Below are 13,289 nucleotides of genomic sequence, written 5' to 3'. Positions count from 1 at the left end.
GTTAACTGAATTTTAACTTGTGTATGATTTTAGTTCAGGCCACCAATTAATCAAAAGATTGGGAAAAAGCTCTAAAATGCACCTCAGCCTATCTGTAGCCCCCAAGACATCTGGTGTCTAGTGGCCACTAGACCCTTAGCTTACTTAAGTTACCACTGTGGAGTCTTGTTTGGATAGAGTACACTGAAATGATTCAGAGAAAACCAAAACAGAAGAGAAAGACTGAATTTCTTCCCTTAATCACAATTTCTGTTCAGGCCATCAATGGATAAAAGCTGTTAAAAAAATAAAATGTGCCACAGATCTAGATTTCCCATAACTTCTAAAGGCTGCCTAGCTATTTCCACTGCAGTTATTATACTGTAGTCTTGGTCAGTTAGGATTTGTTGAAGAGTAATATTAAATGTCTTTCTTTAATCATGGCCTTCCTTTAGTCATAGGATGACAAGGCCATTTAAAAAGACTAAAATGCACCTCAGAGTAGCTAGAACCATCAAGCTTCTAAGCTCCTTGTAGACCCCAGATCCTCATCTTAATGCAGTTATTTCTTTCTCAGTTATCAGAGCTCAGTCTTGCTTAGATAAGACACATTGAATGAAAGAATAAGAAAAAGTGTGAGAAAAGGAAAAAAAAAAGTAGTCTGGACAGTGCAAGTAGGTCAGGAGAGACTAGGCAGTTGGGGGTTACCATGGAGCCTTTTTTCCTAGGCCACCAGTTTATCCAAGGCAAGCCCTGATGTTGGAGGTATGCTCATAAGAGTCAGTTATCAGTTTTCCTATAACATTAGATGTAGGAAGGAGACACAGGCTCACCCCCTCCAAGCTCTTACATTCAAGAGCAAAGAAAGATCTTTGCTGTAGTAAGCCAGCTGCAACACTTGTAGCAATTTGCTTACTACAAAACACACCTTCCCCAGAGCGCAAAAATAAACTTCCACTTTTTTTGGGGCTTGCTTAACACACAAGAAGCCCCAAGTGCCTTTCTGTACTGGCCACTCAGAAATGCTGGTGCAAAAAAAAAAAGAGAATTGCACTTATCAATTTCACTCTGATACTTTGCAACCTTCACCCCATCAATGGTATAATTCTGAATTCAGAATGGAGTTATAATCTGAAACTAGACTACCAGTTGTGTGAATTACACCCACAGGTCTCAGGAAAATCCTATTACAACCATTAATACAAGTACCCCTGGCTATCTTATTAGATTGGGAGCAGACTAATAACCCACCTATAATAAAACTTTATTTTACAAAAGGTAAGCGCCTTCTTTCTGCTCAAACTTGCAAAACGTCAAAACAATTTAAATGAAGATCTTCACCTGTTTAAATACATGACGATCACGTGTCACTTAACCCAATTACTTCTTAAAAACCTTAAAACAATGCAGCAATCACAGCTGATATAGAAAACACAAACTGACAGTTAAAACATAACATCCCAATGGGGACAGCAGTCACGATGGTTGACAAAGGCTCATAGGAAAACAAAGATAAGGTTCAGTGGCAATCTTAAAAAAAATAAGCAGGTTCAGTGTCGATGCCTTCAAAAAAAATAAGCAGGCTTCTGAAACTACAAAAATACCAGTCCAATGTGAGCAAAAAACCGAAAGCACAGTTAAACAAAATAATAGTCCCAACAGAGGTGAGGAATCCAACAGCCAACTCAATCAGAAACCGGAATAAATCCACATAGGCGTCATTAAAGAAGTTTGGATTTTATAACAAGAAAATGTGAGCGCTTTCGCAGTGAAACACTGCTTCTTCAGCCAACATACACCAAGCCAGACTGAATATGTAAATACAAGACAATTACATTATCAACCTATCAGAAAACTGCCATAATTAACACACAAAACCAATTTAAAAACTGTTAAAACCTTAAAGGGTACAAGTCTTTACATATGCTTTGCATAGTACTCTCAATTTCTTAGCTTTAAGCACAGGTTTCAGGGGCACACTGTCATTAAGTCCCAGGCCTCTGTACAAGGCCAACCGTAGAATCCATTGCAACTCTACATTCTGTTTTATTAACATCACCCATTCTCTTGCTGGTCTCAATTATCTGTAGAACCTGAAATTAAGAAAGTGTGTGTTACCCTCCTGAACAGTGTGCTTTGCTAATGTACTGCAATCTAACCCTTTTAGTGCAACACAAGTGATCACGAATGCGCTCCTTTAACCTACAGTTGGTTTTACCAACATAAAATCTAAAACATACTGTGCAATGTGCTACATACACCAAGTTTTGCAATCTGCTACAACCTTAAGCTGCCAAAGCGTACCAGTTCCAGGGTGCTTAAAGAACGTGGATTCATCTATGCTGTTACAATAATTGCAGCATCCACATTGCTTCTGAAACTAATTGATAAACAGCTCATTCCTCCCCAACAGTGAAGACTAAACACCATGAATATGAAAGTACCCTGGCACAAACCAAAATTCATAATATTACAAATGCACAACTCAACATGTTCAAAAAATGGTCAGTGTTAGTCATCTAAACTAGAGTGCTGCACAATACTACAACTACATTCCATCAAAATATAAAACAGTAAATTCACGAAGCCTGGGCTCAGATGCAACTACCACTTTCTTAACAGCCTAAAAGTATACTCAAATAGCAATTCAGTTTGAAATGGCCAATACTGTTCTACAGTAAAGGTACAAAATTATAAAGTATTGGTTAACTATGACAAGTTAAACACATTAGGGGAAATGAAACCGGTCAAAGTTTTAGACCAATTTAAAGGTGAAGGTATTCAAAGAGCTGCATAACTAAAGTAGAGTCTCATTAAGAGTACAAAAATGGTACAAAGACTGCAGTCAGAAAAAAAAAAAAAGTCACTTACTGGAGCAGGGGCAAAGCATCCACCAATTCAGTGGTGATCCAAGATTAATGTCCAGGTGAAAAGTCACAGGTTTGTACTAGGCTAATGGCGCTGGAGCCTTTAAAAGCCTAACCCATAGAAGTGCCCTAGCATTGTTCTGCCAGATGTCAGTTCCCAGTGCCTCCATCAAGAAGAGCCACTGGAGTGATCCCTGGGGTGAACTTAATTTCCCATCCACTCAAGATTTCTCTTGAAGAGGGACAGTGAGGTGTATGGAAAGTCTATTCCAGAGAATGGGCAGTCACTGCATTATGACCCTATCCCTCCAGCATGTTCTTTTGATTGTGGTAATGAGGTTGAGGTCTCTGGAGAGTGTGGTGCGGAGGGATTGTGATTTTAGATGTAGCTTTTCTAACAGAGCTGGGTCAGATATAGCCAGTCAAGCATAGATCACCTCTTAGTAGAGGATACAAGAGGGAGGACAACTGGAGTTTGAGTCTGTGTAGGATGTGTTTAAGGCCTAGGATCCTCTTCATGAGGTACTTTTGTGGCCTCTCCAGCTGTTGCAGGCGTCTAGTGAGGTACATGCCAAATGGGACATTATACTCTAGGATTGGTCTAATGAGGGAAGAGTAGAGAGAAGTGATGACCTCTTTCTTCCTGGATGCAAAATCCTTGGTAATGAGGCATCACGTAGGACTTTGACCACAGTGGCAACGTGGTGGTTACTACTTTCACATTGTGGGTTCTGCAAGCCAATTTGCAACCCACATAACGATATAGGGGTTGATACCTAGTTTGATGATTTTATCAATAATTCCTGAGTGAGGAATGGTATCAAAGGCCTTGGCCAGATCGAGATAGGCTGCATGAACTGCCTTACCCTCATCCACAGCTCTGGTGATGGACTCTTAGTCAACCAGGTTGAGCAGGCATGATCTACCTTTCACAAAACCAAACTGCGTGGATCTAGAGTTTGGAGATGCCCTACATCATTGTTAATTAGGTCCAGGATGATGCTCCACAGCCTTACACAGACTCATCAGGCTAATAGGGAGTGCGCCATTCAGAAGGGACAAAGCCTGAGGGGAGGCTGTGAGTGAACAGGGTACACAGACATGGTCCAACAGACAGGAACCAAAATAAGAAACTAGCGAAAAACAAAAAAAAGACAGCTTTGAAACACCAAAGCAAATTCTCCGTTTAATTCTCTGTTTAATGAAGCGCTTTTCATCTTGCACATATGGCAAGACTTCAGAAACTGAACAAACTTCAACACAAGCAATATATACACACCCTTTTTGTCACATGACACCATTTAAAATCTTCTGTCTTAAAGGCACATCCACATTATTGCTACTTAAAACATTTTTTTAAAAACAAATATGACCGACAATATTTTAGAACACCTCAACCCTTCCCTTCAGAATTTTTACCTGTAATATAGTGATAGAAATATATATACAAACATACATATACTAAAATATTATATCTCAAATTATTGTGTTGACTCTCAAAATGACATTAGTTAACTAAGTCGTCAGAAACTTACATATCAGAGTCAAATGAAGTCAAATATCACAAACGTGAATGCATTTTATAAAACTGCATACACACATTAACGTTTAAGATTTTTCAACTTCAATATACTGTTTAAAGATAGTCTCATTCAAACCCGGGTAAAACATTGCCCCAGTGCGTATTTGCCAACTTAACTAAGTTGCTCAAGTAAAAGTGTAAGTGGGGCCCCCTGACTATCAACAACTGAATCAATTGCTTTGAACAAAAGTGAATGTTGTGGATAGGAAATAATGTGTCTAGCCAGTGCATTGTCTCTGTTAAGGGTCTTTATTTTATATAGATGTTCATATACTCGTTCTTTTAACCTTCTATCCGTTTTACCTATGTAAAACGCTGCACAGCATTGACACTGAGCTATATAAACCACAAACCTGGGCTGACAAGTGTACTTCAATTTGATTTTAAAACTTAGATTTTTAACTTCAATGTCTTGTCCTGTACTCCTGTTATTTACAGTAGTTACACATTTAGCATTTGTACATGCCACACTTCCACTGTGGCGGTGATTTTTTTATGTTGTAATAATTCCTTTAAATTAGTCCCCATCTTGTAAATAATCCGGGGTTTGCTTTTGACCTTGTAAGAAAGGCGAGGATCTCTCCTATTTCCCAATTTTTGTTCAAAATTGACATTATTTCCCTTGCATTACTACTATAGGGAGTTATTAAATTTAAATTCCATACTTCTTTTTGTTGTAATTCTCTGTCACTTATAACACTTTGTAAACCAATGGACAAAATGTGTTTATACAACCCCTGTTCTTATATTTTACTTCTAATAGACACTCAAAAAGAGTCCACTGGGTAACCTCTCCTAACAAACCTTGACCTCAAATTATTGCATTCATCCATGAAATCCTGCTCCAACGTGACCATACGGGCAGCTCTCACGAGTGGACCCTTCACCACTGATTTCTTTTGGTGCCATGGATGGAAACTGCTAAAATGTATTGAATATGTGGCCTTTCTATAAATTCGCTACATATGCGTTCCTTTCCATATCTTTACTAAGATCCACATCCAAGTATGAAATCCTTGTCATTTCAAATACATAAGTAAAGGAAAAGAAATCTGTAGTGCTGTTAAAATAATCTACTAGTTTACTAGCTGCTTATTTCCTTCAAAAATGATATCGTCCAAAAACCATGTGTAGAACTGGATGTACCGTTTCACTTGTTTACCAAAGATAAATTCTTGTTCCCATGAGGCCATTACCAAATTGGCATAACTTGCCCCACAGTGTGACCCCATAGCTACACCAATCTTTTGAACATACAACTTATTACATAAAATGAAATTATTGTACAAGATTATGTCAAGCATTTCCCCTATTAAGGCCACCACCTCAGAGTCTACTACTTTAGCTCTCAGGTAACTACTGACTCGTTCGATGCCTCCCACATGGGGGATAGAAGAGTATAAAATCTACCACAACCACTGTTAGAAAACCGAAGTCAGCACTGAATTCTAAATTCTTGATTTGTGACAAGTTGAAGTTTGTTCAGTTTCTGATGAAGTCTTGCCATATGTGCAAGACGAAAAGTGCTTCATTAAACAGAGAGAATTTGCTTTGGTGTTTCCAAGCTGTCTTTGTTTTACATAGATATGGTGCCAGTTCACTTTGTAATTCATGTAGAACACAGTCAGGGATATTGTCAGGGCCCATGGAAGCTGTATTCTTGGGCTTGGACAGCACAGCTTTAACCTATGCTGCAGTAATGCTGGGTGCCCGGTGTTCTGGTATTGAGATTGGTCCTGGGGGGGGGGGGGGGGGGGGTTAAAGTTGGCACTGAATCTGTCAGCCAGTATGATGGCAATTATCTGTTGGCTCAGTATAGGAGGTACCATTGTGCAGCAACTCAGAGCAAATCTAGGTATTGCTGTGAACATTGATACAACTATAGAAGACTTTGTGGTTGTTTTTAGTGTCTGCCGAAATTCTGCCTTCATAGCTGGCTTTGGAGGTTTTGATGGAGGGATCTCAACTTTTTGTTGAGGCTAATAAGAGAATTATTCCAGTCTTTGGACTTTCTTTTTCTGCAACAGTTTGTTTCTTCCTTCTGTTGTATAGTTTATTAATGGCAGGGTCAGACAGATCGGTTTCTTTTTTTTTTTTGGAGGAGAGCATCTTGGTGCGGTTGGGTATGGCTAGTTCCATGCATTTATGTACATGTTTATACAGTGCATTGGTGTACAATTCAACAGTCATGGATTATTTTCCATTGGCATGGGTGCCATCTCTGATTTTGGGTCAGCTTTGGAGAAGTTTTTCATAGTTGATACCTTTGTAAGGGGTGTGAGTGAGATGTGGATTTCCAAGATGATTAGTTTGTGGATGGATCTAACCAGGGAGGAATTTACTACTGGTGTAAATCAAAGATTGCCCAGGTTAGTAATAACCAGGTCAAGGATGTTGCTTCCTCTTTTGGGAGTAAGACTGAGCTGGTCCAGGACTTAGAATTGATGAATTCCAGGAAGCGTTGGGCCAGTGCAATGCTGCAAGAGTAGTTTTCCCAGTTGGAGGGGTAGTTGAAGTCACCTAGTATGACAGTGTTGGGTTGGATCTTAGTTTCCAGGGTGCTTAGAAAGTAGAGCGAGTCTTGGGACATGGTTGGGAACCTATAGCAGGACCTGAATCGCAGTCTTACCCAATTTAGTTGGGCCTGTACCTGGAGCATCTCTCAGATGAGCTACGTTTGGCTACTAGTCTGGAGGTGTGCATATCCTTTATGAATATGCAGACACCGCCTTTGGAGCTTCGGTCCATGTTCTGGGGCCAAAAGGTGTGAAATGAGTTACAGCCTGGTAGCGCAGGGATGCTTTCTACTGCCTTAAACCAGGTCTCTGTTACAGCACAAATGTCGATGTTCTCCATTTTGAGGAGTGCTTCGAGCGAGTGCATCTTCAGATTTAGACTTCTGGGGTTGAGCAGTATGACCCTCAGACTGCATTTATAGCTGTTACGGTGGTAATTTGGTCTTTGGGAACACTGCCTAAAAAAGGCACAATAGGGGTTGCAAAAGCCTTAGCCAGTACCTAGAAACCCAGGGGTGATAGATGCAGACCATCTCTGGCAAAACAACGAAGTCTTGTAGACATGATACTGGATCCCCTTAGAATGACACCAGAAACTGCCAATTGTGGAAGTCAATCATTTTCTGTTTGTACTACGGTATCATTCCGGTCTGATGAAGCAACTTTGTTGTGAAAGCGCTCACCATTTTCTGTTTTGTCTATTAATAAACGTTCAGTGTGCTAGCTCGGTGCATTTTCTTTGATTTTGCTAGGGTCATACCTGCCTGGGCCACATAATCCATGAGTTCCACCATGTCTCTTTTCACGTATTTCAGGGATGTGCATCTCAGGTTATTCACACCCACGACTCGTACTTTTACTTGTTGTGGAGTGACCTGACAGCGCGTTGTGTCAGATTCTGGCACCTGACAGCCGGTTACCTTCTCCTTATTCAACCTAGTGAGTGGGACATCAGTGTGCCTCACTATTGAGTCACCTATGACTATTGTATTGGGCAAGCTGTTTTGCCTTAGGGATTTAGGTTGAGGGGCACATTGTGCAGATGAGCTGTGTGTCTTGTGGTTTGTGCCAAGTTGTGGTGGTAGAGTGCGTTTCTGCCTTGAAGGTCTCTGCTGTTTGGATAGATTTCTACCGAGAGCCTCTGCGAAGGTGGGTGTGTGGTTTGTTTTTGTGAGGGCTGTGGGGGTGGGTGTTCTGGAGGGCTGCATGTTCAATGTGGTGTGGTGCAGGTGTGGACCTTCTCCTCTTTACCAGATGTTCCGGTCTTGGCTGGAGAGTAGACCTTCTCTTGACCAGATATTCCAGTCTTGGCTGGAGAGGGCATGGCTTCCAATTTGGAGATACAAGTGCATCTCTCACAAGTCTGAATGTTGGGAGGTAAGAGGAGAGGGTGGCCTGTATACATGATGCAGTTGCTACACTGCCTCAGAATGCCCAAGTATGCCAGGTCAATAGGAGAAAGCACTGGGAACGGACCTTTAGGCATGCCAGGAGCGATGGTCATTACTAAGTACTGGAGCCATTTCCTTACAGGACATCTAGTGCTGATAGCACTTGTGTGCTACAATAAATTGCTACAAAAAGCCTGATTAGCTTATTCACCTAGCACTTCAAGTGCGAGAGAGAAGAAAACTAGCACGATCCAAGGGAAAAACTGAAAAGCAGACTTTCTGGCACTGGTAATATAGTTTACCGCTTTTAAACCAAAAAGTTGAAAGGGATAGAAAAACTGCCCAAATGGCCAATAAACTACAATTTCAGAGCCAGAAACCACTCCTCTTGTGGTAGATAGGCTACCTACCACTCCCACTGATGAGCTAGAAGGCTTCCCTTTAACAGAGAAAGGTCTGGGGAACTCAGAAATTTACAAAAACAGTCCTGGATACAGCAAATCTGTATCTGGACTACTCTAGTAACAGGGAAGGCAGGAAATAAGCAAGCTTAGATTTTTTTTTTGCAGAAAAAACAGCTAAAACAATAAAAATACTTTAAATGCAGGGCAAGCTAGCACACTGGAATGTGTAGTGAAATTAAAGCAAATACAGTTAAATTAAATGCAGTTAAAATGACAAAACAACAAGTGCAGAAAGCAGTATAATCAGGAATCAAAATGGAGGCACTTAAAGGCTCTCTTCTGTTGCTCTTGTAGTCTGCAGGATGTCAAAATAGGAGCCATGGAGCATAAACCAGTGCAAACCTGCACAAACACTGGCTTTTAAAACAGAAAGTTGAAAGGGATAGAAAAACTGCCCAATTATACAACAACCCTCCATTAATATTCAAAAATGTGCACGCTGATTGGTCAGCATACACGTTGCAAATCAAAGTTATAGTAATGGAAAAAGGTCCGGTCGCCCGGACTTTTTCCATTACTATAACTCAGCAACGGAGAACGCAAAATCTCCATTGCTTCACATTATCTCGCTATGAAATTAATCTGAAATTCTCCGTTGCTTTTTTTTAAAGATGTCTTGCTATGTTAAACCCATTTAACATAGCGAGACAGTTTGTAAAAAGCAATGGAGATCTTGCTTTCTTTGTTGCTTTTGCCCACAGCTCTGATGTACTGTGTAGGCATACGCATGTGCAGTACATCAGAACTGCCGCAGAATACCAGACAGCTGCGGAAGGGCAGCAAGGAGGAATTATACAGTGCCATTTAAGAAAAGTTATTGTTTTTTTCCTTAAGTCATTGTATAACAGCAGTAACCCACTTCTGGGTGTGGGTAATGCTGGATTTACCCACGGTTGGCTTTGTTTGGCCACTCTGGCTTCGCCCTTGTGACCAAACCACACCAATCGTGGGTAAATCCAGCATTACCCACACCCAGGCGTGGGTTATTGCAATAACAGCCAATAAACTACAATTTCAGAGCCAAAAACCACACCTCTTGTGGTAGATAGTGGGAGTGGTAAGCACTGGGTAGCCTAACAAGCTGGGAGGTTTCCTTCTAACACAGAAAGGTCTGGGGAACTCAAACTTACAAAATAGACCTGGGTACAGCAAATCTGTATTTGGACTACTCTAGTAACAGGAAAGGCGGAAAACAAGCTTAGAACTTTTTTTGTGGGAAAAAAAAACAGTTAACTTGTAGCTGGTATACCTCAAAAAGGGTTTAAACCAGTGCAGCTGAAGCTCTGGATGCTGTGCAGACCTGTATTTAGTCTATGCTACTCAATTTTAAGGTTAAGAACTCAGTAAGATAAAACTCACAATGAAGCACAGATTAATCACAGTCAAAAGAATAGCACTTGCAGTATGAAAAAAAAAAAAAACAGTTAAACAGCAACAAAATGCAGTAAAATGCAGTTAAACAGTAATGAATTGCAGTAGATAGCAATGAAATATAGTTAATCTGTAGATTACTTTGAAACAATAGCTCACAAATCATATCAGTAACAGACAGCACTAATAAAGCAGCGATTCAGTAGAATATTTTCATCAATTTAGTGAGGCTACCAACAAGCAGTAATAAATGGCAAACAGCAGAATAAAGTAGAAAGAGGTGCAGAAAATGGAGAAAGAAGATGAGAGAATTCAAGGTTTGGAAACTAAAGGGGTGGGCCTTTACCAAGTTTTCACTATAAACAGTATAAGCTGATGTAATGTGACTGGGGTGGGGGGGGGGGTGTCCAGTATCAACTTTAGACCTCGAATAATTGAGGCTGGAGTAGGCTTGAGTAGCTAAACAGAGCTCATATACTTTAAGTGTGCATGGTCCTGGCCCCAAAAGTACTGCTCAAAAGGAGGCATGGGCAACAGTACAACACTTTGGTTGGCAATTAAATGATAAAATGACCATTATGCACTCATACTCACGATACATCACCACTGCTGGTTCCCCAAGAGGAATCATACACTGTATGGCTTAAAGGTGAAAAAAATCCTCAGTTTAAAGGGGCCAAAAAGGCACTTACTCCTTTTAACCTACAGCCCTTCTTAGAAAAAGGTTCCATCAGGTAATGGTCACACTGGGTTATCACTCCCCATTAAATGCAGGCACTAGAAAGGAACGATGTACTGAGGGGATGTATGTTAGAGTAAGCAAAAAGAATCGTTTTTAGGGCCAGCTTGCTGCAGTCATCTGCTGAAACTTTTGATGCTGAATTATCAAACACTTAAACACTTAAATAACTCTTTCATACATACTCAGTTATGTGCCCATCTTCTCAAATAATTACATTCATCCTCATTTCGCAGAACACATCAGCAGGATACTGGACCACTCGGAATGATAGACATTTTTTTCAGTTATGATAGACACTGCAAATTTTGTCTGTACAAAGAAGCATACAATCAACCTCATGAAAATAAGGCAGGGGAGTTGAGGACAAGTATGAGCCATTGGGGTGTCTTTCATTCTGTGTAGATTACACATAAAACAAACAAAAAAAGCAAGCAAAAATAAACAAAATAAATACCAGAAAAGAGGCTCAATTTCATTTAGGATTCGGGACACTTGACGTCCCTTAAATTTGCCACTGTAGCTAGCTCTATCGGCACAATACGATAAAGCCTTAAGACCCAGGTGATCAAAGTTTAATCCTCCCCTTAATATTTACATACCCAAAAAGAACCACTGAATAGTCCATATAGTAAATACCCAGGACCAATCTATGGATTTGGAATGAGAGGGTGGAATCTAAAAGTAACCATTGAGAAAAAAAAAAGGTGTGTGTGTGTGTGTGTGTGTGTGTGTGTGTGTGTGTGTGTGTGTGTGTGTGTGTGTGTGTGTGTGTGTGTGTGTGGGGGACAGTCTCAAACTTTTTACCTAGACAGCATTACTGGAGTTAGTATGCATCAATACAAGGTTGAGTAGGTGCTTGCCTCCCATAAAAAATGCTTATTTGGGCATAGAGCGGTCTTGAATTTTTTGTTTTTTCAAATCATATCTTTATCGTTCTTCAAAGACGAAAGTCAGTCAATTAAACAAATGGAAAGCTAGTTTGTGCAAGTATTTAGCAGGGCAAAAGGGGTACCAAATAATACTTATGATCCACTGTTTTTTTCTGCTGCAACTGACATTATTCAGTGTACATGATTCCAGCATATCTCCCTTATTTGTGTCTACACTGCAGTGATTGTATTAAAGATACCCATTGCTGACTTTGTGCCTTTCAAAGATCTAACATGCACTTGAGTTAAGAGAATTAGAAGAAAGATCTGGCTGTTACAATTACCCCAGGCTGAATCTATAATATGCAGCAGTGGTATGGCCAAAAGAATTCCGGACTGCAATGCCAGTGTGCACCATAGTACTGCAGAAGTCATCCTAAAGTTATAAAAAAAAATTGCTGGCAAGGCCTCTTCCGGATTATGTTCTGAAGAGACAATATGAGGGTAGGAACATCAAGTTGGCCACATGTATCCAGAGTGTTGCAAACATTCAACAAGGAACAATAGGATTCTGGAGGAATGCTCGGCACATGGGAATCTACATAACACAGGATGGAAAAGAAGTGTGGGTGAATTTAAAAACAAGGGTGCATGGTTAAAGACTCAGCACCAATGTAGACTTGAGGAAAAAGGCAGGCACCTGGATATCAGGAGGAAGCGATATGGACGGCAATCCACGAACATAACTTCATGACGACAGAAAGGAGGGGTATACTAGAAAATTATATGTCAAAAGGTTGATGCAGTACAGGTCCACAAAAGAGTTTACAAGCGCTGGGACAAAAGAAAAAAATAGGGGCAATGAAATGTAGCCATCACCATCACTATAAGAATGAAATCTAGCCTTCTTTGAAATCTTCATATGCTTTAGGCCCTAAAAATATTACTAACCACCACACTATATAAATTCAAAAGAAGGTACCCAACAAAAACTCATTCCACCATATCTATGCAGCAGTCAAAGTTTTTTTGAACACCATGTCAAAAACATAGAAAGAGAGATCCTGTGTGTGTGTGGTCTACAAGTTACTTACCCACTATCAGACTCCAAGCACACTACTGGAACATCAGTGGGATCAGAAGTCAGTCTAGCAGCTTGACTAGCTAGCACAGATATAACACCAGCATGTTCATCTGACAGGCTTCCACGACCTGTGAGACCACAAAAATAATAATTACATCTACAGAAATGCACAACTTACACAAGGGAAGTGACAAATGCAATCAAGAGAAGGCACAGAAAGAGAACCTATAAATCACTTAAAAAGATAAAGGAGATGGCAATACTAGCTGTGAAGAGACATGCAAGTTACATCCTGGGGACGATATGGTAAAACTCCCATGCAGGCAAATGCAAGGAATCTGTACAGTAAACTCTGAACCTTAGTTATCGGAGGTTAGCTTTGCTTCTTTTCCTGCAACTGTAGCAGCTTTAACAGATCTCTCCA

The 13,289-nt window shown here is 40.3% G+C and overlaps 2 protein-coding genes across 2 annotated transcripts in view; one reads left to right on the top strand and one right to left on the bottom strand.

Annotated features, from left to right (window-relative positions):
- The window catches only part of SLC10A7 (solute carrier family 10 member 7), a gene marked incomplete in the record, with an annotated part of 2,703,821 nt that overhangs the window by 1,188,273 nt on the left and 1,502,259 nt on the right, over positions 1-13,289 (top strand).
- Positions 1-13,289, bottom strand: part of LAMTOR5 (late endosomal/lysosomal adaptor, MAPK and MTOR activator 5) — a 74,504-nt gene that overhangs the window by 6,271 nt on the left and 54,944 nt on the right. The window contains exon 3 of the mRNA XM_044062237.1: positions 12,876-12,993. Coding sequence (XP_043918172.1) covers positions 12,876-12,993 — 118 coding nt within the window. The remainder of the gene's footprint in view (positions 1-12,875; positions 12,994-13,289) is intronic.

Source organism: Protopterus annectens, chromosome 2.part1 (genome assembly GCF_019279795.1).
Source record: "Protopterus annectens isolate FY-2018-M chromosome 2.part1, PAN1.0, whole genome shotgun sequence".
Taxonomy (NCBI): domain Eukaryota; kingdom Metazoa; phylum Chordata; order Ceratodontiformes; family Protopteridae; genus Protopterus; species Protopterus annectens.
This window is presented reverse-complemented; position numbering and strand designations above follow the sequence as displayed.